Source organism: Salmo salar, chromosome ssa17 (assembly GCF_905237065.1).
Source record: "Salmo salar chromosome ssa17, Ssal_v3.1, whole genome shotgun sequence".
In the NCBI taxonomy this organism is placed as follows: domain Eukaryota; kingdom Metazoa; phylum Chordata; class Actinopteri; order Salmoniformes; family Salmonidae; genus Salmo; species Salmo salar.
Genome location: NC_059458.1, coordinates 34,254,351 through 34,281,107, shown reverse-complemented (window position 1 = coordinate 34,281,107; position 26,757 = coordinate 34,254,351). Strand labels below are relative to the sequence as shown.

The following is a 26,757-nucleotide window of genomic DNA, read 5'->3' as shown; positions in this document are numbered from 1 at the left end:
TAACACAAAGTGCTATTCTTTCAACAACAGCCAAGCCAACTTGACCTCCAGAGTCCCATAATCCTCCACTGAAGAAAACATCCATGTCGACGCAGATGACGTGTCTGCTCGCTGCAGGAAAACTATCTAGATTAGGTAGCTACGGAGGCAGACATACCAGCTAGTTAACGTTAGCTAGTTAACGTTAGCTACCTTATGTCAACTGTCCTATCTAGTGAATTCAAATGCCAGCTAACCTGTCACCCCCAGTGTAGACAGATATTAACGTTACCCCAAGAAACGTTTAGCTAACTAGGTTCGTCGAGAGAAGATGAAAATGTGCTCCCTGCACAGAGCGAGAGGCTCTGTTTTGGTCATCTTCCTTCTGCTACACAGCGCTACAAGTTTCTATCTTCCGGGTCTGGCCCCTGTTAGTTTTTGTGAACCAGGACAAGCTGGGAAAGAGAATGAAGTACCGGACTGTAAGGTAGTTAGATCTAAAAATGCGCAGGGCCTTGTGATAAGCTTGTAGCGCCGACGGTTTCATACTATCATCCTTCTAATTATCAGCTGGCAAGTAAAGCTAGCTACCGGTTAACTTGCTAGCTAGCTGCTAATGTTAGCATTCTGAAACTCCTTGGAAGGGATCAGAACAGCTTGTTGTCTTAGCTATCCAGATTCAATGGTAACGTTAGTAGAATCTAAATGTGGCTAGCTAGCTAGTTAGAACCAGTGTTGTTGGCCAACTAATCACAGTAGCTGTCTGTATGCATATTGGTCGCTAGAAAGCTAGCTAGTTAATTAGCACCCCCTACGACCTAGTTGGGCTACTACTTGTGATACAACTGCTTAACTTGTGTTGTATAGAGCTAATTAGTTAATCCATACTTGTGATCAGAAGTTGCTTGTCATTAAATTGTATAATTATGTCCCAAATTCAGCATTATCCTAATCTAAAAGAGAGCTGTCAACTGCATGACAGTTGTTCTTTGAGGAAGGCATGCCCTACAGGGCCTGAATAAGAACTGATAAGAATCAATTCCACTGCGGAACAGGACATAAAGAAATCCTGTAAAGTTATGTAGCCCTCCTCCTCCTCCCTCCCATTTCAGATCTCTAGTCATTAACCTAATTGTGCCTTTGAGGGGAAAAAACAGCTGCAAGTTGTGCTGTATTCTAGATGTTGTTGCCGATTTGTCATCTACCATTTTGAGAAAATAACCATGCTTTTGATTGTTTTTCAGTCGACCATCGAGGTATTTGTGAACAGACTGGATTCTGTGGAGTCTGTCTTGCCCTATGAATACACTGCGTAAGTACATCAGGAACAACAACAACAACGTCTTATTGGTCTAATACATTTCTCAGTCTCGCTGCAGAAGGCTGTGGGTTTGGTGCTTTTGGACAGTGTTCTTATTGTGTAGATGCAGACTTAGTGTACGGGGAGATATAGGTTGCGTTCCAAATGGCTCCCTATACAGTGCACTACTTTTGACCAACGACCTATAGGCCCTGGTCAAAAGTAGTGCACTGTGTAAGGAATAGAGTGACATTTGGGATACAGACATGTGTTAGGAGCATGGTGAAGTCAGCAAGGTCGGACTAGGCGCAATAATACTGTCTGATAAACTAGAGCATCTCTCTGTCACCATCCTCTCTGACTCTTTCTCCTGTCAGTCACACACAATCCTCTCCTACTCTTTCTCCCCTCTCTCTTTCTCCTGTCTCTTTCTCCCGCTCTGTCACTTTATAGCAGCACCAGCCATATCCAACTGTGACTGGAATGCAATGGTCTAGGAATTCTGAGGCCCATAGACGATATTAATAATACTCTATTGCAGTGCTTGACTTGGACAGGAACTCACCGGAGCTGAGTACCGGCACCTCAACTTTATTTTACTGCTTGAATTCCTGCACATCTTATAGAATATTAGCTCAAAAGTATGGTGGAGCTCCTGCACCTAAATACAAACATTACCGGCACCTATATCAGTCCAAGTCAAGCACTGTTCTATTACAGTAGTTCTGCTTCAACAAAATGGCTGCCTAATGTTTAAGATTAGCTGAATCATGTTTTAGAGAGAATTAGTCAATAGAAGATATAGATATTGGCTTACGTCATAGAAACAGGCCACTTAAAACCAGTTTCAGTCCTTACTCTGGATCTGAAAACTCCAATGGCATTAAATCAAAGATGGGATACATTGATAACGACAGCTACTTAGGGTTGTTATGAGACGTCTGAATGACTTTATTTATTATTAACCTGAGTTAAATGTGATACTAGAGGCCTCAACATGCTCAGCCACAGGAGCTGTTCTGTCACACCGTTAGAGAACTGCTCGGTAACAAACACTAATGTGCCTTTTCCACTGAGGGGTTGTGGAGAGGGTCAGGGGACTGTAATTGAAGTGACGTCTGTGTTAAGTGTGCGTGAGAAATGTGACCTTCTTTATGTTAGCTTGCTGTGTGATGGAGAGGTTGTTGTTGAAATAGAATTCTGGGTATATAGAGAAAGTACCAGCAGCAGATGGTTTAAAAAGGAAGACGATATGCTACAGTTTGTGAACTGAAGTAGAAATCATATGTTGTGTTAACGTTTCTGTCTTGGTGTTGTGGGAACTCTCAGGGCATGTTCATCTTGTTATGGGCTGGCTTGGTGTTGTGGGAACTCTCAGGGCATGTTCATCTTGTTATGGGCTGGCTTGTTGTTGTGGGAACTCTCAGGGCATGTTCATCTTGTTATGGGCTGGCTTGGTGTTGTGGGAACTCTCAGGGCATGTTCATCTTGTTATGGGCTGGCTTGGTGTTGTGGGAACTCTCAGGGCATGTTCATCTTGTTATGGGCTGGCTTGGTGTTGTGGGAACTCTCAGGGCATGTTCATCTTGTTATGGGCTGGCTTGGTGTTGTGGGAACTCTCAGGGCATGTTCATCTTGTTATGGGCTGGCTTGGTGTTGTGGGAACTCTCAGGGCATGTTCATCTTGTTATGGGCTGGCTTGGTGTTGTGGGAACTCTCAGGGCATGTTCATCTTGTTATGGGCTGGCTTGGTGTTGTGGGAACTCTCAGGGCATGTTCATCTTGTTATGGGCTGGCTTGGTGTTGTGGGAACTCTCAGGGCATGTTCATCTTGTTATGGGCTGGCTTGGTGTTGTGGGAACTCTCAGGGCATGTTCATCTTGTTATGGGCTGGCTTGGTGTTGTGGGAACTCTCAGGGCATGTTCATCTTGTTATGGGCTGGCTTGGTGTTGTGGGAACTCTCAGGGCATGTTCATCTTGTTATGGGCTGGCTTGGTGTTGTGGGAACTCTCAGGGCATGTTCATCTTGTTATGGGCTGGCTTGGTGTTGTGGGAACTCTCAGGGCATGTTCATCTTGTTATGGGCTGGCTTGGTGTTGCTGAAACAGAACATTTGTCAAATCTCTTTTCCTCTCCTTGTATTCTTCAGGTTTGATTTCTGCGCTATCGACTCTGAGAAGCGCCCGTCTGAGAATTTGGGTCAGGTTTTGTTTGGCGAAAGAATTGAGCCCTCTCCCTACAAGGTGGGTGATGTACACACACACTTTAATATCCTGTTGGTATTACATTTCTAATCTCATTACAATGTTCTGCACCTTCATACCTCACCCTGAATGAACGACTCCCCCTTCACTCTGGTGTGTACTACCTGTACCTACATGATAAATCAGGGATGGGCAACTCTGCTGGGGGTGGGGGTCACAAGTCATCTGAGCTCATCATGAGGGGGCTGCAGTTGCTCGCGTGTCTGCGTAGCCACATCAATGCCGACCCCACGTAACAAGTTTAGATTGCTAAATTTGTTTTACGATAAGCCATCTGAAATATGTTAGTTTGCATGGGCTAATTGGCTGACCATGACTGACTGACATAACGAGAGGAAAACTGCTGATTCACAACAAAATGATAAATGTCACCCTGTGTATTCTACTATTCTAACTCTCAGCAGGAAGTTGAGTAAATCATTGTATGTCTGTGTTGAAGTTTGAGTTCAAGAAGAAGGTGGATTGTAAGCCGGTGTGTACTAAATCCTACAACACCAACAAGCCAGAGGACAAAGCCCACCTGGACTTTCTGAAGAAAGGCATGCTGCTCAACTACCAGCACCACTGGTAAGATATTCATACTGCTAACTACCAGCACCGCTGGTTAGATATTCATACTGCTAACTTCCAGCACCGCTGGTTAGACATTCATACTGCTAACTACCAGCACCGCTGGTTAGATATTCATACTGCTAACCACCAGCACCGCTGGTTAGACATTCATACTGCTAACTACCAGCACCGCTGGTTAGACATTCATACCGCTAACTACCAGCACCGCTGGTTAGACATTCATACCGCTAACTACCAGCACCGCTGGTTAGACATTCATACCGCTAACTACCAGCACAGCTGGTTAGACATTCATACCGCTAACTACCAGCACCGCTGGTTAGACATTCATACCGCTAACTACCAGCACCGCTGGTTAGACATTCATACCGCTAACTACCAGCACCGCTGGTTAGACATTCATACCGCTAACTACCAGCACCGCTGGTTAGAGATCCGTTCTCTGTTTTGTGCAATAGACACATATCTAATTCTTCTGAATTGAGACGTGAACACACATTTCCCATACAGGAAGTCTAGAGTTCACAAGCTGGGATTCAAGCCAGACTTCAGACACTTACACTGACTCATGTGGCCACTAGGTGGAGAGCTTGGCTTGTATTGTCCTCTGACCCCATAGACAACTGCCCCAATCCCAAATAGATCCCTGAATATTAGGCAGTTGTGGAGATCTGAGAGGATGTGATTGGTGTTGACCAGGGGTAGGCGACTAGATTAAACCTCAGACTGATTGTTGTCGGAGCGGATGGGAGGGTGGGCCAGAAAGTAAAATTTTTATACCATGGTTACATTGACACGATTAAATATATTTAAAAAAAAACATTTGGGCTGAATTCCTGGTGATTTTGCTGATCTTTTTTGACCCAAATCTAAAATCCAACAAAACAAATATGAACTTTCCACTCCTGTTGCCGAGCCCTGCTATCAGCAATATGATTAAACTTCCTCCTAGCCTATCAGAGGACAAGGTGGAGTTAATACCATATAGCGTACACCTGTCAAATCCAATCAGATCTCCATAAGTGTCTAGGGGTTTAGGGATCGATTTGGGATTGGACCACTGTCTCAACCACACACTGTCCGTAACCCTGTGTCTACCTCCTGTAGGATAGTGGACAACATGCTGTAACCCTGTGTCTACCTCCTGTAGGATAGTGGACAACATGCTGTAACCCTGTGTCTACCTCCTGTAGGATAGTGGACAACATGCTGTAACCCTGTGTCTACCTCCTGTAGGATAGTGGACAACATGCTGTAACCCTGTGTCTACCTCCTGTAGGATAGTGGACAACATGCTGTAACCCTGTGTCTACCTCCTGTAGGATAGTGGACAACATGCTGTAACCCTGTGTCTACCTCCTGTAGGATAGTGGACAACATGCTGTAACCCTGTGTCTACCTCCTGTAGGATAGTGGACAACATGCTGTAACCCTGTGTCTACCTCCTGTAGGATAGTGGACAACATGCTGTAACCCTGTGTCTACCTCCTGTAGGATAGTGGACAACATGCTGTAACCCTGTGTCTACCTCCTGTAGGATAGTGGACAACATGCTGTAACCCTGTGTCTACCTCCTGTAGGTTAGTGGACAACATGCTGTAACCCTGTGTCTACCTCCTGTAGGATAGTGGACAACATGCTGTAACCCTGTGTCTACCTCCTGTAGGATAGTGGACAACATGCTGTAACCCTGTGTCTACCTCCTGTAGGATAGTTGACAACATGCTGTAACCCTGTGTCTACCTCCTGTAGGATAGTGGACAACATGCCGTAACCCTGTGTCTACCTCCTGTAGGATAGTGGACAACATGCTGTAACCCTGTGTCTACCTCCTGTAGGATAGTGGACAACATGCCGTAACCCTGTGTCTGTCTCCTGTAGGATAGTGGACAACATGCTGTAACCCTGTGTCTACCTCCTGTAGGATAGTGGACAACATGCCGTAACCCTGTGTCTGTCTCCTGTAGGATAGTGGACAACATGCCGTAACCCTGTGTCTGTCTCCTGTAGGATAGTGGACAACATGCTGTAACCCTGTGTCTACCTCCTGTAGGATAGTGGACAACATGCTGTAACCCTGTGTCTACCTCCTGTAGGATAGTGGACAACATGCTGTAACCCTGTGTCTGTCTCCTGTAGGATAGTGGACAACATGCTGTAACCCTGTGTCTACCTCCTGTAGGATAGTGGACAACATGCTGTAACCCTGTGTCTACCTCCTGTAGGATAGTGGACAACATGCTGTAACCCTGTGTCTACCTCCTGTAGGATAGTGGACAACATGCTGTAACCCTGTGTCTACCTCCTGTAGGATAGTTGACAACATGCTGTAACCCTGTGTCTGTCTCCTGTAGGATAGTGGACAACATGCTGTAACCCTGTGTCTGTCTCCTGTAGGATAGTGGACAACATGCCGGTGACCTGGTGTTATGATGTTGAGGATGGACAGAAGTTCTGTAACCCAGGGTTTCCCATCGGCTGCTACGTCACTGAGGCAGGACGACCCAAAGACGCTTGTGTTGTCAACGTGAGTCAATTCATATCCTGTGTGTGGAGGTTAGGCCTCTGAGTCGGGACGTTTTTAGTCAAACGTTTTGCTAGATAGACATAACACAAGACTTGTAATAAGACATTATAAAGGCTTATACGTGCTTATAACACGTTATAAAGCGCATAACTGTTTCCTCGTTCCAGTCTGACTTTAAGGACAAAGACACATTCTATGTCTTCAACCATGTTGACATCACCATTCACTATCATGTGGTGGAGAACGAGGCAGCTGGGGCTAGACTGGTCGCTGCCAAGATGGAGCCCAAGAGGTAGGGGTCAAACGGTCACTCACTGAGGGGACAATCCTCACTGTCACTTAGTCATTCATTGATGTGAAGTTAGAATTCACCCCTTAGGGTTATCTAGTTGTTAACAATTCATTCCTTATTTCTCTCGTCTCCATGAAATGTTCATTCTTAGATAATGTGTGTTTCTACTCAAAGTAATGATGTCTCTCTTTAATTCACATCAAGTATTTATTTATTTTGACTTAACCTATTCTCTCCTCCTTCCCACCTCTTTTGTTCCTCTCCTCTTCTTCCTCTCCCTCCTCTCTTCCTCCTCTCCTCCAAAGCTATAAACACACCAAAGTGGAGGCACCTGACTGTACAGGAGGGCCCATGTACCTGAACAACAAGTTCAGTGGAGAGCTGAAGATCGGCTATACCTACTCTGTCCAGTTTGTGGTAGGTTTCTAAACCCCATGACCATTTGAAATGGAAATGCCTCTGTCTGTGTGACTGACTAGGTTCAGTCTCTGGTTTCCTACGTGCTGTAACGCCGGCTAGCCCACTGAGCTAAAGCCTAGACATAAGCTTGAGGAGCTAATGCGAGTCGTCAGGTCTCAGGAGAGGTTAGTCATGTGTTCAGTGGGTGTAATATAAACGCTGGTGTTGTCTCTAGGAGGACAAGCACATCAGATGGGCATCACGTTGGGACTACATTCTGGAGTCCATGCCTCACACCAACATTCAGTGGTTCAGGTGAGTCTCTCTCACACACACACACACACACACCCCTTCTATCTGTAACTGTGTGTGTCTTGTCCCCCAGCATCATGAACTCTCTGGTGATCGTTCTCTTCCTGTCTGGTATGGTGGCTATGATCATGCTGAGGACTCTACATAAAGACATTGCCAGATACAACCAGATGGACTCTGTGGTGAGTCTGGTAAATCCTCCACAATAATCCAGCTGATTGGTTTCCCTTCAGGTCCCACGGTCCCAGTCCGCCATGTTGGTTTCCCTTCAGGTCCCACGGTCCCAGTCCGCCATGTTGGTTTCCCTTCAGGTCCCAGTCCGCCATGTTGGTTTCCCTTCAGGTCCCAGTCCGCCATGTTGGTTTCCCTTCAGGTCCCAGTCCGCCATGTTGGTTTCCCTTCAGGTCCACGGAGTCCGCCATGTTGGTTTCCCTTCAGGTCCCAGTCCGCCATGTTGGTTTCCCTTCAGGTCCCAGTCCGCCATGTTGGTTTCCCTTCAGGTCCCAGTCCGCCATGTTGGTTTCCCTTCAGGTCCCAGTCCGCCATGTTGGTTTCCCTTCAGGTCCCAGTCCGCCATGTTGGTTTCCCTTCAGGTCCCAGTCCGCCATGTTGGTTTCCCTTCAGGTCCTAGTCCGCCATGTTGGTTTCCCTTCAGGTCCCATGGTCCCAGTCCGCCATGTTGGTTTCCCTTCAGGTCTGAGTCCGCCATGTTGGTTTCCCTTCAGGTCCCAGTCCGCCATGTTGGTTTCCCTTCAGGTTCGAGTCCGCCATGTTGGTTTCCCTTCAGGTCCGAGTCCGCCATGTTGGTTTCCCTTCAGGTCCGAGTCCGCCATGTTGGTTTCCCTTCAGGTCTGAGTCCGCCATGTTGGTTTCCCTTCAGGTCCCAGTCCGCCATGTTGGTTTCCCTTCAGGTCCCAGTCCGCCATGTTGGTTTCCCTTCAGGTCCCAGTCCGCCATGTTGGTTTCCCTTCAGGTCCCAGTCCGCCATGTTGGTTTCCCTTCAGTTCCCATGGTCCCAGTCCGCCATGTTGGTTTCCCTTCAGGTCCCAGTCCGCCATGTTGGTTTCCCTTCAGGTCCCAGTCCGCCATGTTGGTTTCCCTTCAGGTCCCACTGGTCCGGTACAGACACACACACACACAGACATGTCCCTGATGAGGAGTGACAGGACAGTGGTCTGGTCTACTGGTCCGGTACAGACACACAGACATGTCCCTGATGAGGAGTAACAGGACAGTGGTCTGGTCTACTGGTCCGGTACAGACACACAGACATGTCCCTGATGAGGAGTAACAGGACAGTGGTCTGGTCTACTGGTCCGGTACAGACACACAGACATGTCCCTGATGAGGAGTAACAGGACAGTGGTCTGGTCTACTGGTCCGGTACAGACACACAGACATGTCCCTGATGAGGAGTAACAGGACAGTGGTCTGGTCTACTGGTCCGGTACAGACATGTCCCTGATGAGGAGTGACAGGACAGTGGTCTGGTCTACTGGTCCGGTACAGACACACAGACATGTCCCTGATGAGGAGTGACAGGACAGTGGTCTGGTCTACTGGTCCGGTACAGACACACAGACATGTCCCTGATGAGGAGTGACAGGACAGTGGTCTGGTCTACTGGTCCGGTACAGACACACACACACAGACCCCCAACAACTAGCTCCAAGCTCTGATTGGCTCCAGCCAGCTGGTGGAGGCTTTAGTTATGACCTCGGGGTGTGTGTGTCCTTGTGTACTCTCCATCTACCATCTCTCCATCTACCATCTCTACCATCTCCTCTCCCATCTACCATCTCCTCTCCCATCTCACCATCGCCTCTCCCATCTCTCCATCTACAATCTCCTCTCCCATCTCACCATCTCCTCTCCCATCTCACCATCTCCTCTCCCATCTACCATCTCTCCATCTACCATCTCCTCTCCCATCTCTCCATCTACCATCTCCTCTCCCATCTACCATCTCTCCATCTACCATCTCCTCTCCCATCTCTCCATCTACCATCTCCTCTCCCATCTTCCATCTCTCCTCTCCCATCTCTCCATCTACCATCTCCTCTCCCATCTTTCCATCTACCATCTCCTCTCCCATCTTTCCATCTACCATCTCCTCTCCCATCTTTCCATCTACCATCTCCTCTCCCATCTTTCCATCTACCATCTCCTCTCCCATCTTTCCATCTACCATCTCCTCTCCCATCTTTCCATCTACCATCTCCTCTCCCATCTTTCCATCTACCATCTCCTCTCCCATCTTTCCATCTACCATCTCCTCTCCCATCTTTCCATCTACCATCTCCTCTCCCATCTTTCCATCTACCATCTTTCCATCTCCCATCTTTCCCTCTCCCATCTTTCCTCTACCATCTTTCCATCTACCATCTCTCCTCTCCCATCTTTCCATCTACCATCTCTCCTCTCCCATCTTTCCATCTACCATCTCTCCTCTCCCATCTTTCCATCTACCATCTCTCCTCTCCCATCTTTCCATCTACCATCTCTCCTCTCCCATCTTTCCATCTACCATCTCTCCTCTCCCATCTTTCCATCTACCATCTCTCCTCTCCCATCTCTCCATCTCCCATCTCTCCTCTCCCATCTCTCCCATCTCTCCTCTCCCATCTCTCCATCTACCATCTCTCCATCTACCATCTCTCCATCTACCATCTCTCCATCTACCATCTCTCCATCTACCATCTCTCCCATCTTTCCATCTACCATCTCTCCTCTCCCATCTCTCCATCTCCCATCTCTCCATCTCACATCTCTCCATCTCACATCTCTCCCTCTACCATCTCTCCCTCTACCATCTCTCCCTCTACCATCTCTCCCTCTACCATCTCTCCCTCTACCATCTCTCCATCTACCATCTCTCCTCTCCCATCTCTCCCTCTCCCATCTCTCCCTCTCCCATCTCTCCCTCTCCCATCTCTCCCTCTCCCATCTCTCCCTCTACCATCTCTCCCTCTACCATCTCTCCCTCTACCATCTCTCCCTCTACCATCTCTCCCTCTACCATCTCTCCCTCTACCATCTCTCCCTCTACCATCTCTCCCTCTACCATCTCTCCATCTACCATCTCTCCATCTACCATCTCTCCATCTACCATCTCTCCTCTCCCATCTCTCCTCTCCCATCTCTCCATCTACCATCTCTCCATCTACCATCTCTCCATCTACCATCTCTCCTCTCCCATCCCTCCTCTCCCATCTCTCCATCTACCATCTCTCCATCTACCATCTCTCCTCTACCATCTCTCCTCTACCATCTCTCCATCTCCCATCTCTCCATCTACCATCTCTCCATCTACCATCTCACCATCTACCATCTCCCATCTCTCCATCTACCATCTCGCCATCTCCAGGAAAACTGACAGCAGATGTTCTCTAGGAAGGCTTGTGGTGGTCACCCCCACATGTATCTATATTACCCCCCCACCAGCACCCCTCACACCCCGACCCCCTCCCCTACATGTATTGTAGTCTCTGTCTGTCTCCGAGATCAGTCATTATTTCAGCAGCTTTGTCCCTTCAGCCCCTCCCCCGAGCGATCAGACTCCCTTCAGCCCCTCCCCCGAGCGATCAGACTCCCTTCAGCCCCTCCCCCGAGCGATCAGACTCCCTTCAGCCCCTCCCCCGAGCGATCAGACTCCCTTCAGCCCCTCCCCCGAGCGATCAGACTCCCTTCAGCCCCTCCCCCGAGCGATCAGACTGACAGGTAGCGTCACCGCGGCGACCAGCCTGCTCGTGTTCCAGCCCTCTGAAGTCTATCACCACTAATTGACAGGAGGGACCCCACTCCCTCATCTTCTCCCTCTGTTATTTCCTGCTGGGTTACCCCCTCACACCCTCCCCTGTCCTCTCCTCATTTGGCCGGAACATTCTTGCTGTTTTGTGATGGTCTTTTTATAGTGAGAGATGTGGTGATAAAGATGTTTTTACATACGATAAATACACTTGAAAGTGAAACTAAGTGAAGGTCTTTCCCTCCTCCCCCTCTGCTGGTGGTGTCAGGAAGATGCCCAGGAGGAATTTGGCTGGAAGCTGGTCCATGGAGATGTCTTCCGGCCTCCCAGGAAAGGCATGCTCCTCTCTGTCTTCCTGGGATCAGGAACTCAGATATTCATCATGATTTTCGTCACTCTCTGTGAGTTCTACAGCTCTGTGTTTCTGTCCACCTGTTGTTGACTTGTAGGAATGCAAAACAAACCTACACTTGTCCAGACCGTTTATTTGTCATTACCCTAAAACACATGAGCAAGGTAGAATATGGTAGAGAGGAAGTAGTTAGTACTTAGTTACTTCTCTCTGAGAGTAGGACTAGTGTTTCACTTATTTCATGTATTCACAGACAGTTATTTCATTTATTAACTGACAATAATCTTAGTTATTTAATCATTCAGTAGCAGAAAAGGACCAAGAAAATAATAACACAGTTCAGTCAAAACCAATGGTGTGTTTTTCTTTTGTAATCCATATACATTGTGTTCCCCTTGTCCAGTCTTTGCCTGCCTGGGCTTCCTGTCCCCGGCTAACCGCGGTGCCCTGATGACGTGTGCCGTGGTGCTCTGGGTCCTACTGGGAACACCAGCCGGCTACGTGGCTGCCCGCTTCTACAAGTGTAAGTGAACATTTGGGCTGAGGGGGAAAGGATCACGACCCCAACTTGACCCTGAACAGTCGACCAGTCACGACCCAACTGTGCTGGAGGGTAGCTCGTTAGGCCCAATCAGTGTCAGCTGGGGGGGGGGCGATAGTGGTCTGTGTTAATTACTGGTTCAGTGTTCTGTAGAGGCCTGTAGCAGTAGGGGTCCCAACCCTCCCTAGCAACACATGCTCTATGGCCTGAATCCTGCCTCCATGCTGAAGTCTATATGCCTCAACACCTTGGAAGTAAAGAAAGAAGTTTGAATTTCCATGAAACGTCTTGTTGTTTTCCAAGAGTTGCTGACTGTTTCTCTTCCCTGCTCTCTCCCTCTGTGATGTCACAGCCTTTGGTGGGGAGAAATGGAAGACTAATGTCCTGCTGACTTGCTTCCTGTGTCCTGGGTGAGTCTGACTTTACATTGGTTGAGGAGATACACGTTAGTTTGTGGTTACGGTCAGGGTTGATAGCTGACGTCTGTCTCTCTGTGTTCAGGGTTGATGGCTGACGTCTGTCTCTCTGTGTTCAGGGTTGATGGCTGACGTCTGTCTCTCTGTGGTCAGGGTTGATGGCTGACGTCTGTCTCTCTGTGTTCAGGGTTGACGGCTGACGTCTGTCTCTCTGTGTTCAGGGTTGACGGCTGACGTCTGTCTCTCTGTGTTCAGGGTTGACGGCTGACGTCTGTCTCTCTGTGTTCAGGGTTGACGGCTGACGTCTGTCTCTCTGTGTTCAGGGTTGACGGCTGACGTCTGTCTCTCTGTGTTCAGGGTTGACGTCTGTCTCTCTGTGTTCAGGATTGATGGCTGACGTCTGTCTCTCTGTGGTCAGGGTTGATGGCTGACGTCTGTCTCTCTGTGTTCAGGGTTGATAGCTGACGTCTGTCTCTCTGTGTTCAGGGTTGACGGCTGACGTCTGTCTCTCTGTGGTCAGGGTTGACGGCTGACGTCTGTCTCTCTGGTCAGGGTTGACGGCTGACTCTCTGTGTTCAGGGTTGACGGCTGACGTCTGTCTTTCTGTGTTCAGGGTTGACGGCTGTCTCTCTGTGTTCAGGGTTGACGTCTGTCTCTCTGTGTTCAGGGTTGACGTCTGTCTCTCTGTGTTCAGGGTTGACGTCTGTCTCTCTGTGTTCAGGGTTGACGTCTGTCTCTCTGTGTTCAGGGTTGACGTCTGTCTCTCTGTGTTCAGGGTTGACGTCTGTCTCTCTGTGTTCAGGGTTGACGGCTGTCTCTCTGTGTTCAGGGTTGACGGCTGACGTCTGTCTCTCTGTGTTCAGGGTTGACGTCTGTCTCTCTGTGTTCAGGGTTGACGGCTGACGTCTGTCTCTCTGTGTTCAGGGTTGACGTCTGTCTCTCTGTGTTCAGGGTTGACGGTTGACGTCTGTCTCTCTGTGGTCAGGGTTGACGTCTGTCTCTCTGTGTTCAGGGTTGACGGTTGACGTCTGTCTCTCTGTGTTCAGGGTTGACGTCTGTCTCTCTGTGGTCAGGGTTGACGTCTGTCTCTCTGTGTTCAGGGTTGACGTCTGTCTCTCTGTGGTCAGGGTTGACGTCTGTCTCTCTGTGTTCAGGGTTGACGGTTGACGTCTGTCTCTCTGTGGTCAGGGCTGACGTCTGTCTCTCTGTGGTCAGGGTTGACGTCTGTCTCTCTGTGTTCAGGGTTGATGGCTGACGTCTGTCTCTCTGTGTTCAGGGTTGATGGCTGACGTCTGTCTCTCTGTGTTCAGGGTTGTGTTTGCTGATTTCTTTGTGATGAATCTGATCCTGTGGGGAGAGGGCTCCTCTGCAGCCATGCCTTTTGGCACCCTGGTGGCCATCTTGGCTCTGTGGTTCTGCATCTCTGTCCCCCTCACCTTCATAGGGGCCTACTTCGGCTTCAAGAAGACCGTGAGTACAAACACACGTCAGTATGTGAATACCCATACAAGTCTGTGTGTATATCATGCCTTTCATACTCCTCCCCTCTGTCGTGTGATTGGTGCATTTCAGGGGATTGAGCACCCTGTGCGGACCAATCAGATCCCTCGTCAGATCCCGGAGCAGTCGTTCTACACCAGATCTCTCCCAGGGATCGTCATGGGGGGGATCCTCCCGTTCGGCTGTATCTTCATCCAGCTCTTCTTCATCCTCAACAGCATCTGGTGCGTCTCTCAGCTCAGCTACCCTGTGGATGCTGCTGCTCTGTTTTGGGACTGCGACACTAGCAGCTTGTCATGAAGGCAGAACTGGTCAGTGAGGTTAAAGGTGAACGGGGTTGAGTGAGTAACTGACTATGGCTCTGTAGGTTGACTAGTGGTTGGAGTGAAGCAGAGGACAGCATGTTTTAAAGGGTTATCTTTATGATGTATGTTTGTCTCACCAGATGGTAGAGCAGTGGGTTATCTTTATGATGTATGTTTGTCTCACCAGATGGTAGAGCAGTGGGTTATCTTTATGATGTATGTTTGTCTCACCAGATGGTAGAGCAGTGGGTTATCTTTATGATGTATGTTTGTCTCACCAGATGGTAGAGCAGTGGGTTATCTTTATGATGTATGTTTGTCTCACCAGATGGTAGAGCAGTGGGTTATCTTTATGATGTATGTTTGTCTCACCAGATGGTAGAGCAGTGGGTTATCTTTATGATGTATGGTTGTCTCACCAGATGGTAGAGCAGTGGGTTATCTTTATGATGTATGGTTGTCTCACCAGATGGTAGAGCAGTGGGTTATCTTTATGATGTATGGTTGTCTCACCAGATGGTAGAGCAGTGGGTTATCTTTATGATGTATGTTTGTCTCACCAGATGGTAGAGCAGTGGGTTATCTTTATGATGTATGGTTGTCTCACCAGATGGTAGAGCAGTGGGTTATCTTTATGATGTATGGTTGTGTCTCACCAGATGGTAGAGCAGTGGGTTATCTTTATGATGTATGGTTGTGTCTCACACCAGGTCTCACCAGATGTACTACATGTTTGGTTTCCTGTTTCTGGTGTTCATCATCCTGGTAATCACCTGCTCTGAGGCCACCATCCTACTCTGCTACTTTCACCTCTGTGCTGAGGTAAGACACCACACACACCATCATATTCTGCTACTTCCTCCTCTGTGCTGAGGTAAGACACCACACACGCCATCATATTCTGCTACTTCCTCCTCTGTGCTGAGGTAAGACACCACACACACCATCATATTCTGCTACTTCCTCCTCTGTGCTGAGGTAAGACACCACACACACACACACCATCATATTCTGCTACTTCCTCCTCTGTGCTGAGGTAAGACACCACACACCACCATATTCTGCTACTTCCTCCTCTGTGCTGAGGTAAGACACCACACACACACACACCATCATATTCTGCTACTTCCTCCTCTGTGCTGAGGTAAGACACCACACACCACCATATTCTGCTACTTCCTCCTCTGTGCTGAGGTAAGACACCACACACACCACCATATTCTGCTACTTCCACCTCTGTGCTGAGGTAAGACACCACACACACCATCATATTCTGCTACTTCCTCCTCTGTGCTGAGGTAAGACACCACACACACCATCATATTCTGCTACTTCCTCCTCTGTGCTGAGGTAAGACACCACACACACCATCATATTCTGCTACTTCCTCCTCTGTGCTGAGGTAAGACACCACACACACCCATCATATTCTGCTACTTCCTCCTCTGTGCTGAGGTAAGACACCACACACACACACACCATCATATTCTGCTACTTCCTCCTCTGTGCTGAGGTAAGACACCACACACACACCATCATATTCTGCTACTTCCACCTCTGTGCTGAGGTAAGACACCACACACACACACACCACCATATTCTGCTACTTCCTCCTCTGTGCTGAGGTAAGACACCACACACACACCATCATATTCTGCTACTTCCTCCTCTGTGCTGAGGTAAGACACCACACACACACACCATCATATTATGCTTCTTCCTCCTCTGTGCTGAGGTAAGACACCACACACACCACCATATTCTGCTACTTCCACCTCTGTGCTGAGGTAAGACACCACACACACACACACCATCATATTCTGCTACTTCCTCCTCTGTGCTGAGGTAAGACACCACACACACACACACACACACCATCATATTCTGCTACTTCCTCCTCTGTGCTGAGGTAAGACACCACACACACCATCATATTCTGCTACTTCCTCCTCTGTGCTGAGGTAAGACACCACACACACACACCATCATATTATGCTTCTTCCTCCTCTGTGCTGAGGTAAGACACCACACACACCACCATATTCTGCTACTTCCTCCTCTGTGCTGAGGTAAGACACCACACACACCATCATATTCTGCTACTTCCTCCTCTGTGCTGAGGTAAGACACCACACACACACACACCATCATATTCTGCTACTTCCTCCTCTGTGCTGAGGTAAGACACCACACACCACCATATTCTGCTACTTCCTCCTCTGTGCTGAGGTAAGACACCACACACACACACACCATCATATTCTGCTACTTCCTCCTCTGTGCTGAGGTAAGACACCACACACCACCATATTCTGCTACTTCCTCCTCTGTGCTGAGGTAAGACACCACACACACCACCATATTCTGCTACTTCCACCTCTGTGCTGAGGTAAGACACCACACACACCATCATATTCTGCTACTTCCTCCTCTGTGCTGAGGTAAGACACCACACACACCATCATATTCTGCTACTTCCTCCTCTGTGCTGAGGTAAGACACCACACACACCATCATATTCTGCTACTTCCTCCTCTGTGCTGAGGTAAGACACCACACACACACACACCATCATATTCTGCTACTTCCTCCTCTGTGCTGAGGTAAGACACCACACACACACCATCATATTCTGCTACTTCCACCTCTGTGCTGAGGTAAGACACCACACACACACACACACCACCATATTCTGCTACTTCCTCCTCTGTGCTGAGGTAAGACACCACACACACACCATCATATTCTGCTACTTCCTCCTCTGTGCTGAGGTAAGACACCACACACACACACCATCATATTATGCTTCTTCCTCCTCTGTGCTGAGGTAAGACACCACACACACCACCATATTCTGCTACTTCCACCTCTGTGCTGAGGTAAGACACCACACACACACACACCATCATATTCTGCTACTTCCTCCTCTGTGCTGAGGTAAGACACCACACACACACACACACACACCATCATATTCTGCTACTTCCTCCTCTGTGCTGAGGTAAGACACCACACACACCATCATATTCTGCTACTTCCTCCTCTGTGCTGAGGTAAGACACCACACACACACACCATCATATTATGCTTCTTCCTCCTCTGTGCTGAGGTAAGACACCACACACACCACCATATTCTGCTACTTCCACCTCTGTGCTGAGGTAAGACACCACACACACACACACCATCATATTCTGCTACTTCCTCCTCTGTGCTGAGGTAAGACACCACACACAAACACACACCATCATATTCTGCTACTTCCTCCTCTGTGCTGAGGTAAGACACCCCACACACCATCATATTCTGCTACTTCCACCTCTGTGCTGAGGTAAGACACCACACACACACACACCATCATATTCTGCTACTTCCACCTCTGTGCTGAGGTAAGACACCACACACACACACCATCATATTATGCTTCTTCCTCCTCTGTGCTGAGGTAAGACACCACACACACACCACCATCATATTATGCTTCTTCCTCCTCTGTGCTGAGGTAAGACACCACACACACACACCATCATATTCTGCTACTTCCACCTCTGTGCTGAGGTAAGACACCACACACACACACCATCATATTATGCTTCTTCCTCCTCTGTGCTGAGGTAAGACACCACACACACACCACCATCATATTCTGCTACTTCCTCCTCTGTGCTGAGGTAAGACACCACACACCACCATCATATTCTGCTACTTCCACCTCTGTGCTGAGGTAAGACACCACACACACACCATCATATTATGCTTCTTCCTCCTCTGTGCTGAGGTAAGACACCACACACACACCACCATATTCTGCTACTTCCTCCTCTGTGCTGAGGTAAGACACCACACACACACACCACCATATTCTGCTACTTCCTCCTCTGCTGAGGTAAGACACCACACACACCACCATATTCTGCTACTTCCTCCTCTGTGCTGAGGTAAGACACCACACACACACACACCATCATATTATGCTTCTTCCTCCTCTGCTGAGGTAAGACACCACACACACACACCACCATATTCTGCTACTTCCTCCTCTGTGCTGAGGTAAGACACCACACACACCATCATATTCTGCTACTTCCTCCTCTGTGCTGAGGTAAGACACCACACACACCATCATATTCTGCTACTTCCTCCTCTGTGCTGAGGTAAGACACCACACACCACCATATTCTGCTACTTCCTCCTCTGTGCTGAGGTAAGACACCACACACACACACACCATCATATTATGCTACTTCCTCCTCTGCTGAGGTAAGACACCACACACACACACCACCATATTCTGCTACTTCCTCCTCTGTGCTGAGGTAAGACACCACACACACCATCATATTCTGCTACTTCCTCCTCTGTGCTGAGGTAAGACACCACACACACCATCATATTCTGCTACTTCCTCCTCTGTGCTGAGGTAAGACACCACACACACCATCATATTCTGCTACTTCCTCCTCTGTGCTGAGGTAAGACACCACACACACACATCATATTCTGCTACTTCCTCCTCTGTGCTGAGGTAAGACACCACACACACACCCATCATATTCTGCTACTTCCACCTCTGTGCTGAGGTAAGACACCACACACACACCATCATATTCTGCTACTTCCTCCTCTGTGCTGAGGTAAGACACCACACACCACCATCATATTCTGCTACTTCCTCCTCTGTGCTGAGGTAAGACACCACACACACACCATCATATTCTGCTACTTCCTCCTCTGTGCTGAGGTAAGACACCACACACACACACCATCATATTCTGCTACTTCCACCTCTGTGCTGAGGTAAGACACCACACACAAACACACACCATCATATTCTGCTACTTCCTCCTCTGTGCTGAGGTAAGACACCCCACACACCATCATATTCTGCTACTTCCACCTCTGTGCTGAGGTAAGACACCACACACACCATCATATTCTGCTACTTCCACCTCTGTGCTGAGGTAAGACACCACACACACACACCATCATATTATGCTTCTTCCTCCTCTGTGCTGAGGTAAGACACCACACACACACACACACACCATCATATTCTGCTACTTCCTCCTCTGTGCTGAGGTAAGACACCACACACACACACCATCATATTCTGCTACTTCCACCTCTGTGCTGAGGTAAGACACCACACACACACACCATCATATTATGCTTCTTCCTCCTCTGTGCTGAGGTAAGACACCACACACACACCACCATCATATTCTGCTACTTCCTCCTCTGTGCTGAGGTAAGACACCACACACCACCATCATATTCTGCTACTTCCACCTCTGTGCTGAGGTAAGACACCACACACACACCATCATATTATGCTTCTTCCTCCTCTGTGCTGAGGTAAGACACCACACACACACCACCATATTCTGCTACTTCCTCCTCTGTGCTGAGGTAAGACACCACACACACCACCATATTCTGCTACTTCCTCCTCTGTGCTGAGGTAAGACACCACACACACACCATCATATTCTGCTACTTCCACCTCTGTGCTGAGGTAAGACACCACACACACACACCATCATATTATGCTTCTTCCTCCTCTGCTGAGGTAAGACACCACACACACACACCACCATATTCTGCTACTTCCTCCTCTGTGCTGAGGTAAGACACCACACACACCATCATATTCTGCTACTTCCTCCTCTGTGCTGAGGTAAGACACCACACACACCATCATATTCTGCTACTTCCTCCTCTGTGCTGAGGTAAGACACCACACACCACCATATTCTGCTACTTCCTCCTCTGTGCTGAGGTAAGACACCACACACACACACACCATCATATTATGCTACTTCCTCCTCTGCTGAGGTAAGACACCACACACACACACCACCATATTCTGCTACTTCCTCCTCTGTGCTGAGGTAAGACACCACACACACCATCATATTCTGCTACTTCCTCCTCTGTGCTGAGGTAAGACACCACACACACCATCATATTCTGCTACTTCCTCCTCTGTGCTGAGGTAAGACACCACACACACCATCATATTCTGCTACTTCCTCCTCTGTGCTGAGGTAAGACACCACACACACCATCATATTCTGCTACTTCCTCCTCTGTGCTGAGGTAAGACACCACACACACACCATCATATTCTGCTACTTCCACCTCTGTGCTGAGGTAAGACACCACACACACCATCATATTCTGCTACTTCCTCCTCTGTGCTGAGGTAAGACACCACACACACCATCATATTCTGCTACTTCCTCCTCTGTGCTGAGGTAAGACACCACACACACCATCATATTCTGCTACTTCCTCCTCTGTGCTGAGGTAAGACACCACACACACACCATCATATTCTGCTACTTCCACCTCTGTGTTGAGGTAAGACACCACACACACACACACACCACCATATTCTGCTACTTCCTCCTCTGTGCTGAGGTAAGACACCACACACACACCATCATATTCTGCTACTTCCTCCTCTGTGCTGAGGTAAGACACCACACACACACACCATCATATTATGCTTCTTCCTCCTCTGTGCTGAGGTAAGACACCACACACACCACCATATTCTGCTACTTCCACCTCTGTGCTGAGGTAAGACACCACACACACACACACCATCATATTCTGCTACTTCCTCCTCTGTGCTGAGGTAAGACACCACACACACACACACACCATCATATTCTGCTACTTCCTCCTCTGTGCTGAGGTAAGACACCACACACACCATCATATTCTGCTACTTCCTCCTCTGTGCTGAGGTAAGACACCACACACACACACCATCATATTATGCTTCTTCCTCCTCTGTGCTGAGGTAAGACACCACACACACCACCATATTCTGCTACTTCCACCTCTGTGCTGAGGTAAGACACCACACACACACACACCATCATATTCTGCTACTTCCTCCTCTGTGCTGAGGTAAGACACCACACACACACACACACCATCATATTCTGCTACTTCCTCCTCTGTGCTGAGGTAAGACACCACACACCACCATATTCTGCTACTTCCTCCTCTGTGCTGAGGTAAGACACCACACACCACCATATTCTGCTACTTCCTCCTCTGTGCTGAGGTAAGACACCACACACACACCATCATATTATGCTTCTTCCTCCTCTGTGCTGAGGTAAGACACCACACACCACCATATTCTGCTACTTCCACCTCTGTGCTGAGGTAAGACACCCCACACACCATCATATTCTGCTACTTCCACCTCTGTGCTGAGGTAAGACACCACACACACACACCATCATATTATGCTTCTTCCTCCTCTGTGCTGAGGTAAGACACCACACACACACACACACACCATCATATTCTGCTACTTCCTCCTCTGTGCTGAGGTAAGACACCACACACACACACCATCATATTCTGCTACTTCCTCCTCTGTGCTGAGGTAAGACACCACACACCACCATCATATTCTGCTACTTCCTCCTCTGTGCTGAGGTAAGACACCACACACACACACCATCATATTCTGCTACTTCCTCCTCTGTGCTGAGGTAAGACACCACACACACACACCATCATATTCTGCTACTTCCTCTGTGCTGAGGTAAGACACCACACACACACACACCATCATATTCTGCTACTTCCTCCTCTGTGCTGAGGTAAGACACCACACACACACACCATCATATTCTGCTACTTCCACCTCTGTGCTGAGGTAAGACACCACACACACACACCATCATATTCTGCTACTTCCACCTCTGTGCTGAGGTAAGACACCACACACACACACCATCATATTCTGCTACTTCCTCCTCTGTGCTGAGGTAAGACACCACACACACACCACCATCATATTATGCTTCTTCCTCCTCTGTGCTGAGGTAAGACACCACACACACACACCATCATATTCTGCTACTTCCACCTCTGTGCTGAGGTAAGACACCACACACACACACCATCATATTATGCTTCTTCCTCCTCTGTGCTGAGGTAAGACACCACACACACACCACCATCATATTCTGCTACTTCCTCCTCTGTGCTGAGGTAAGACACCACACACCACCATCATATTCTGCTACTTCCACCTCTGTGCTGAGGTAAGACACCACACACACACACCATCATATTATGCTTCTTCCTCCTCTGTGCTGAGGTAAGACACCACACACACACCACCATATTCTGCTACTTCCTCCTCTGTGCTGAGGTAAGACACCACACACACACACCACCATATTCTGCTACTTCCTCCTCTGCTGAGGTAAGACACCACACACACCACCATATTCTGCTACTTCCTCCTCTGTGCTGAGGTAAGACACCACACACACACACCATCATATTATGCTTCTTCCTCCTCTGCTGAGGTAAGACACCACACACACACACCACCATATTCTGCTACTTCCTCCTCTGTGCTGAGGTAAGACACCACACACACCATCATATTCTGCTACTTCCTCCTCTGTGCTGAGGTAAGACACCACACACACCATCATATTCTGCTACTTCCTCCTCTGTGCTGAGGTAAGACACCACACACCACCATATTCTGCTACTTCCTCCTCTGTGCTGAGGTAAGACACCACACACACACACACCATCATATTATGCTACTTCCTCCTCTGCTGAGGTAAGACACCACACACACACCACCATATTCTGCTACTTCCTCCTCTGTGCTGAGGTAAGACACCACACACACCACCATATTCTGCTACTTCCTCCTCTGTGCTGAGGTAAGACACCACACACACCATCATATTCTGCTACTTCCTCCTCTGTGCTGAGTTATGACCATCTGAGTATTTCCTGGTCGGGTCATGTGACCAATGGCAATAGTGCCCTTAATGACGAGGATGAAGGGACTGTTTCCTTGATTCCTAGCAGCTTCTCTCTTTTTAAAAGAGAAGGTCCCAAACAAGGGACCTGGAACCTCCTTCTCCAATACGGTTGAGAAGGAGAGGAGAAAGGATGAAAGGAAAAAACAGGAAGTTTAATTAAGGAAGCGCTACGTTTATTCTCTCCATCAGGACTACCACTGGTAGTGGTGTTCCTTCCTGACCAGTTGTCTTGTCTTAGATATCTCTGTGTTTATAACATCTTTACTAACTGTTCTCTCTGTCTCTCCATCAGGACTACCACTGGTAGTGGTGTTCCTTCCTGACCAGTGGTCTTGTCTTAGTAAAGATGTTATAAACACAGAGATAACTAACTGTTCTCTCTGTCTCTCCATCAGGACTACCACTGGTAGTGGTGTTCCTTCCTGACCAGTGGTCTTGTCTTAGTAAAGATGTTATAAACACAGAGATAACTAACTGTTCTCTCTGTCTCTCCATCAGGACTACCACTGGCAGTGGCGTTCCTTCCTGACCAGTGGTTTCACGGCCGTCTACTTCCTGGTCTATGCCATCCACTACTTCTTCTCCAAGCTCCAGATCACAGGATTGGCTAGCACCATCCTCTACTTTGGTTACACCATGATCATGGCTCTCATCTTCTTCTTATTCACAGGTAGGTAGCTGGGGGGGCGGGGCGTCATACTGTAGCTGGCATGAAGAGGATGGACCAGGGCAGAGGTTCCTCCCACCCTGCCTGTTATGCTGCCTTTCTTGGGTTTAGGTTGAGGTGCAGCTCTACTTGTTCACACACAGTCGGATGGTTTGTGTGTGTGGTGTCTGTTGTCGTGTCAGAGTTTCCTAGACAGCAGGATGTGGGATTGACAAATCGCCCTGGGAAAGTGTGATTTTCCTGTTTTCTCTCTTTCTGTCAATTACATTTCTGTCTCTCTCTCCATCAGGAACGATTGGATTCTTTGCCTGTTTCTGGTTCGTCACCAAGATCTATAGCGTAGTGAAGGTGGACTGAGTAGTTAACCAAAAACCAAACCAATGGATTTTCCTGTTTCCTCTCCCACACCCCCTCCACCCTCAACCTCCCCCCTCACCCTCCCTGGGCTGGAGGGACACTATTGTTACATTACACCCTGACTGCGTAAGGTGACCAGGGCCCACTGGTCTAAGTAGGGAATAGGGTGCCGTTTGGAACACAACCCTTATCTACTGTGTGGAAGACGCTTTTTTTTGTCAGAGCAGCAAGACACCAGAGTCTTCCGCACGCGTGTGTGTGTACACATCTATACATAATATGTTGTCTGGAGTGCAGGAAATGAATGACCTGTTGGGAGGTCCAGATCTGACTGCACATCAATGAAACATCTGTTATTTACCTCTGACAAATGCAATGGAAATAGGAAACCTACATGGTAGTGACTATTTCAATATCCTCTGCTCCAGGTTTGCTAGTAGACCGACCCCCCCGTTACAGTTAGGTTCTGTCCACGTTGGCACACTAGGGTGGTTTTACGGTGTCATTCAAACTCTAATAGTGTTGGACAACATGATTGTAAATAACATTTTTTTTCTAATGCTGATGAATGATTTGGGGTCGTAATAAGCTTAAAATGTGAGATGGAATTCCTCCTCTAACCCATGTTATGGCTGAGTCCCAAATGGCACTCTAGTCTGCACTACAAAAGTACTCTGCACTATGTAGGGAATAGGGTGCAATTTGGGATTAAAGCATTTTCTCTGGGGTTTGTTTTATTTTGTATTATAAATGCTTGAGTATTAACCAACTGGTCTGTTATTTAACTTTATATTCCAATTACATTTTTTCTGTCTTTCCTTTATTTTATTTTTGCCTCAAAGACACGTGCCTCATCAGTAGTTCATTTTATTTGCAAAAACCAACAGTTTGGGATTTTGTGAAAGGCATCGACTTCTATGTCCCAAATGGCACCCTATTCCCCATGTAGTGCACTACCCTTGATCAAGGTCTCGGGTCTAAAGTACTGCACTACATAGGGAATAGGGTGCCATTTGGGACATCGTCAATCAGTTATGTGGGGATCTGATACTTATATCCTTTCAGTGTAAATATACTCTCTTCATAAATGATACTAGTTTCATTAGTCTGACCGAGCATCTGGGTTCCTTCTCTCCTTCACTGGTTTGAAATGATGTAATTATGATCTGAAAAATAAGAAATGGTAGAAAATGTCAAATAAAACATTTTCCTGTTGGAGTGTTTTGTTTTTTCCTGTGTTTTAATAGCAGAGTCGGTGTTAAAGTATTGAACAACACAGTCAGGTGAGGTCGATACATTGAACCGGGGCTGAGGAGACCTCCTGCTGTGGTGCCCACTAAGCTCAGGATGACCTAAAGGTCACAAAGGCAAGACCTTCTGTTAAATTCGCTGACATTTGTGAGATGGGATCGACGGGGAAGTTCCCCCATAGAGCCAGAGCACCTCATTGCCGACGGAGGCTTGGTCTAAAATGGTCACAACGGTCAGGCTGGTTATAATGATCACAGCGGTCAGGCTGGTTATAATGATCACAGTAGTTAGGCTGGTTATAATGATCACAGCGGTCAGGCTGGTTATGATGATCGCAGCGGTCAGGCTGGTTATGATGATCGCAGCGGTCAGGCTGGTTATAATGATCACAGCGGTCAGGCTGGTTATAATGATCACAGCGGTCAGGCTGATTATAATGAACGCAGCGGTCAGGCTGGTTATGATGATCGCAGCAGTCAGGCTGGTTATGATGATCACAGCGGTCAGGCTGGTTATAATGAATGCAGCGGTCAGGCTGGTTATAATGATCACAGCGGTCAGGCTGGTTATAATGAATGCAGCGGTCAGGCTGGTTATAATGATCACAGCGGTCAGGCTGGTTATAATGAATGCAGCGGTCAGGCTGGTTATAATGAACGCAGCAGTCAGGCTGGTTATAATGATCACAGTGGTCAGGCTGGTTATGATGATCACAGCGGTCAGGCTGGTTATGATCACAGTGGTCAGGCTGGTTATAATGATCACAGCGGTCAGGCTGGTTATGATGATCACAGTGGTCAGGCTGGTTATGATGATCACAGCGGTCAGGCTGGTTATAATGATCACAGCGGTCAGGCTGGTTATGATGATCACAGTGGTCAGGCTGGTTATGATGATCACAGCGGTCAGGCTGGTTATAATGATCACAGCGGTCAGGCTTGTTAGGTGTGCTTTAGGTAGTTTTTTAGGGAGGGGGGGTTAGGAGTACAAAGATGCTTGGGAGGTAGACACCCACACTGCTTCAGTTTCTATCTCACAGACAGACACCCACACTGCTTCAGTTTCTATCTCACAGACAGACACCCACACTGCTTCAGTTTCTATCTCACAGACAGACACCCACACTGCTTCAGTGTCTATCTCACAGA

General features: G+C 48.0%; 1 protein-coding gene across 1 annotated transcript; it reads left to right on the top strand.

Moving 5' to 3' along the window:
• Window positions 1–89: 89 nt before the first annotated feature.
• On the top strand, window positions 90–25,576 carry LOC106592741 (transmembrane 9 superfamily member 2). Its single transcript, XM_045699541.1, has 17 exons — window positions 90–466; window positions 1,224–1,291; window positions 3,430–3,523; window positions 3,984–4,111; window positions 6,515–6,644; window positions 6,812–6,936; window positions 7,242–7,353; window positions 7,571–7,650; window positions 7,721–7,829; window positions 11,664–11,796; window positions 12,151–12,270; window positions 12,641–12,698; window positions 14,015–14,174; window positions 14,277–14,428; window positions 15,220–15,331; window positions 23,833–24,004; window positions 24,291–25,576. Exons 1-17 carry the CDS (start codon window positions 311–313, stop codon window positions 24,356–24,358), a joined length of 1,977 nt encoding a protein of 658 aa, XP_045555497.1. The 5' UTR covers window positions 90–310; the 3' UTR covers window positions 24,359–25,576.
• Window positions 25,577–26,757: the final 1,181 nt, after the last annotated feature.

Coding starts and splice junctions, on each gene's coding strand:
- LOC106592741 (XM_045699541.1), top strand. CDS start 311: ATGAAAATGTGCTCCCTGCACAGAGCGAGAGGCTCTGTTTTGGTCATC. Junction 1,292..3,429: donor TTGCCCTATGAATACACTGC/GTAAGTACATCA, acceptor TGTATTCTTCAG/GTTTGATTTCTGCGCTATCG. Junction 12,699..14,014: donor ACTTGCTTCCTGTGTCCTGG/GTGAGTCTGACT, acceptor CTCTGTGTTCAG/GGTTGTGTTTGCTGATTTCT.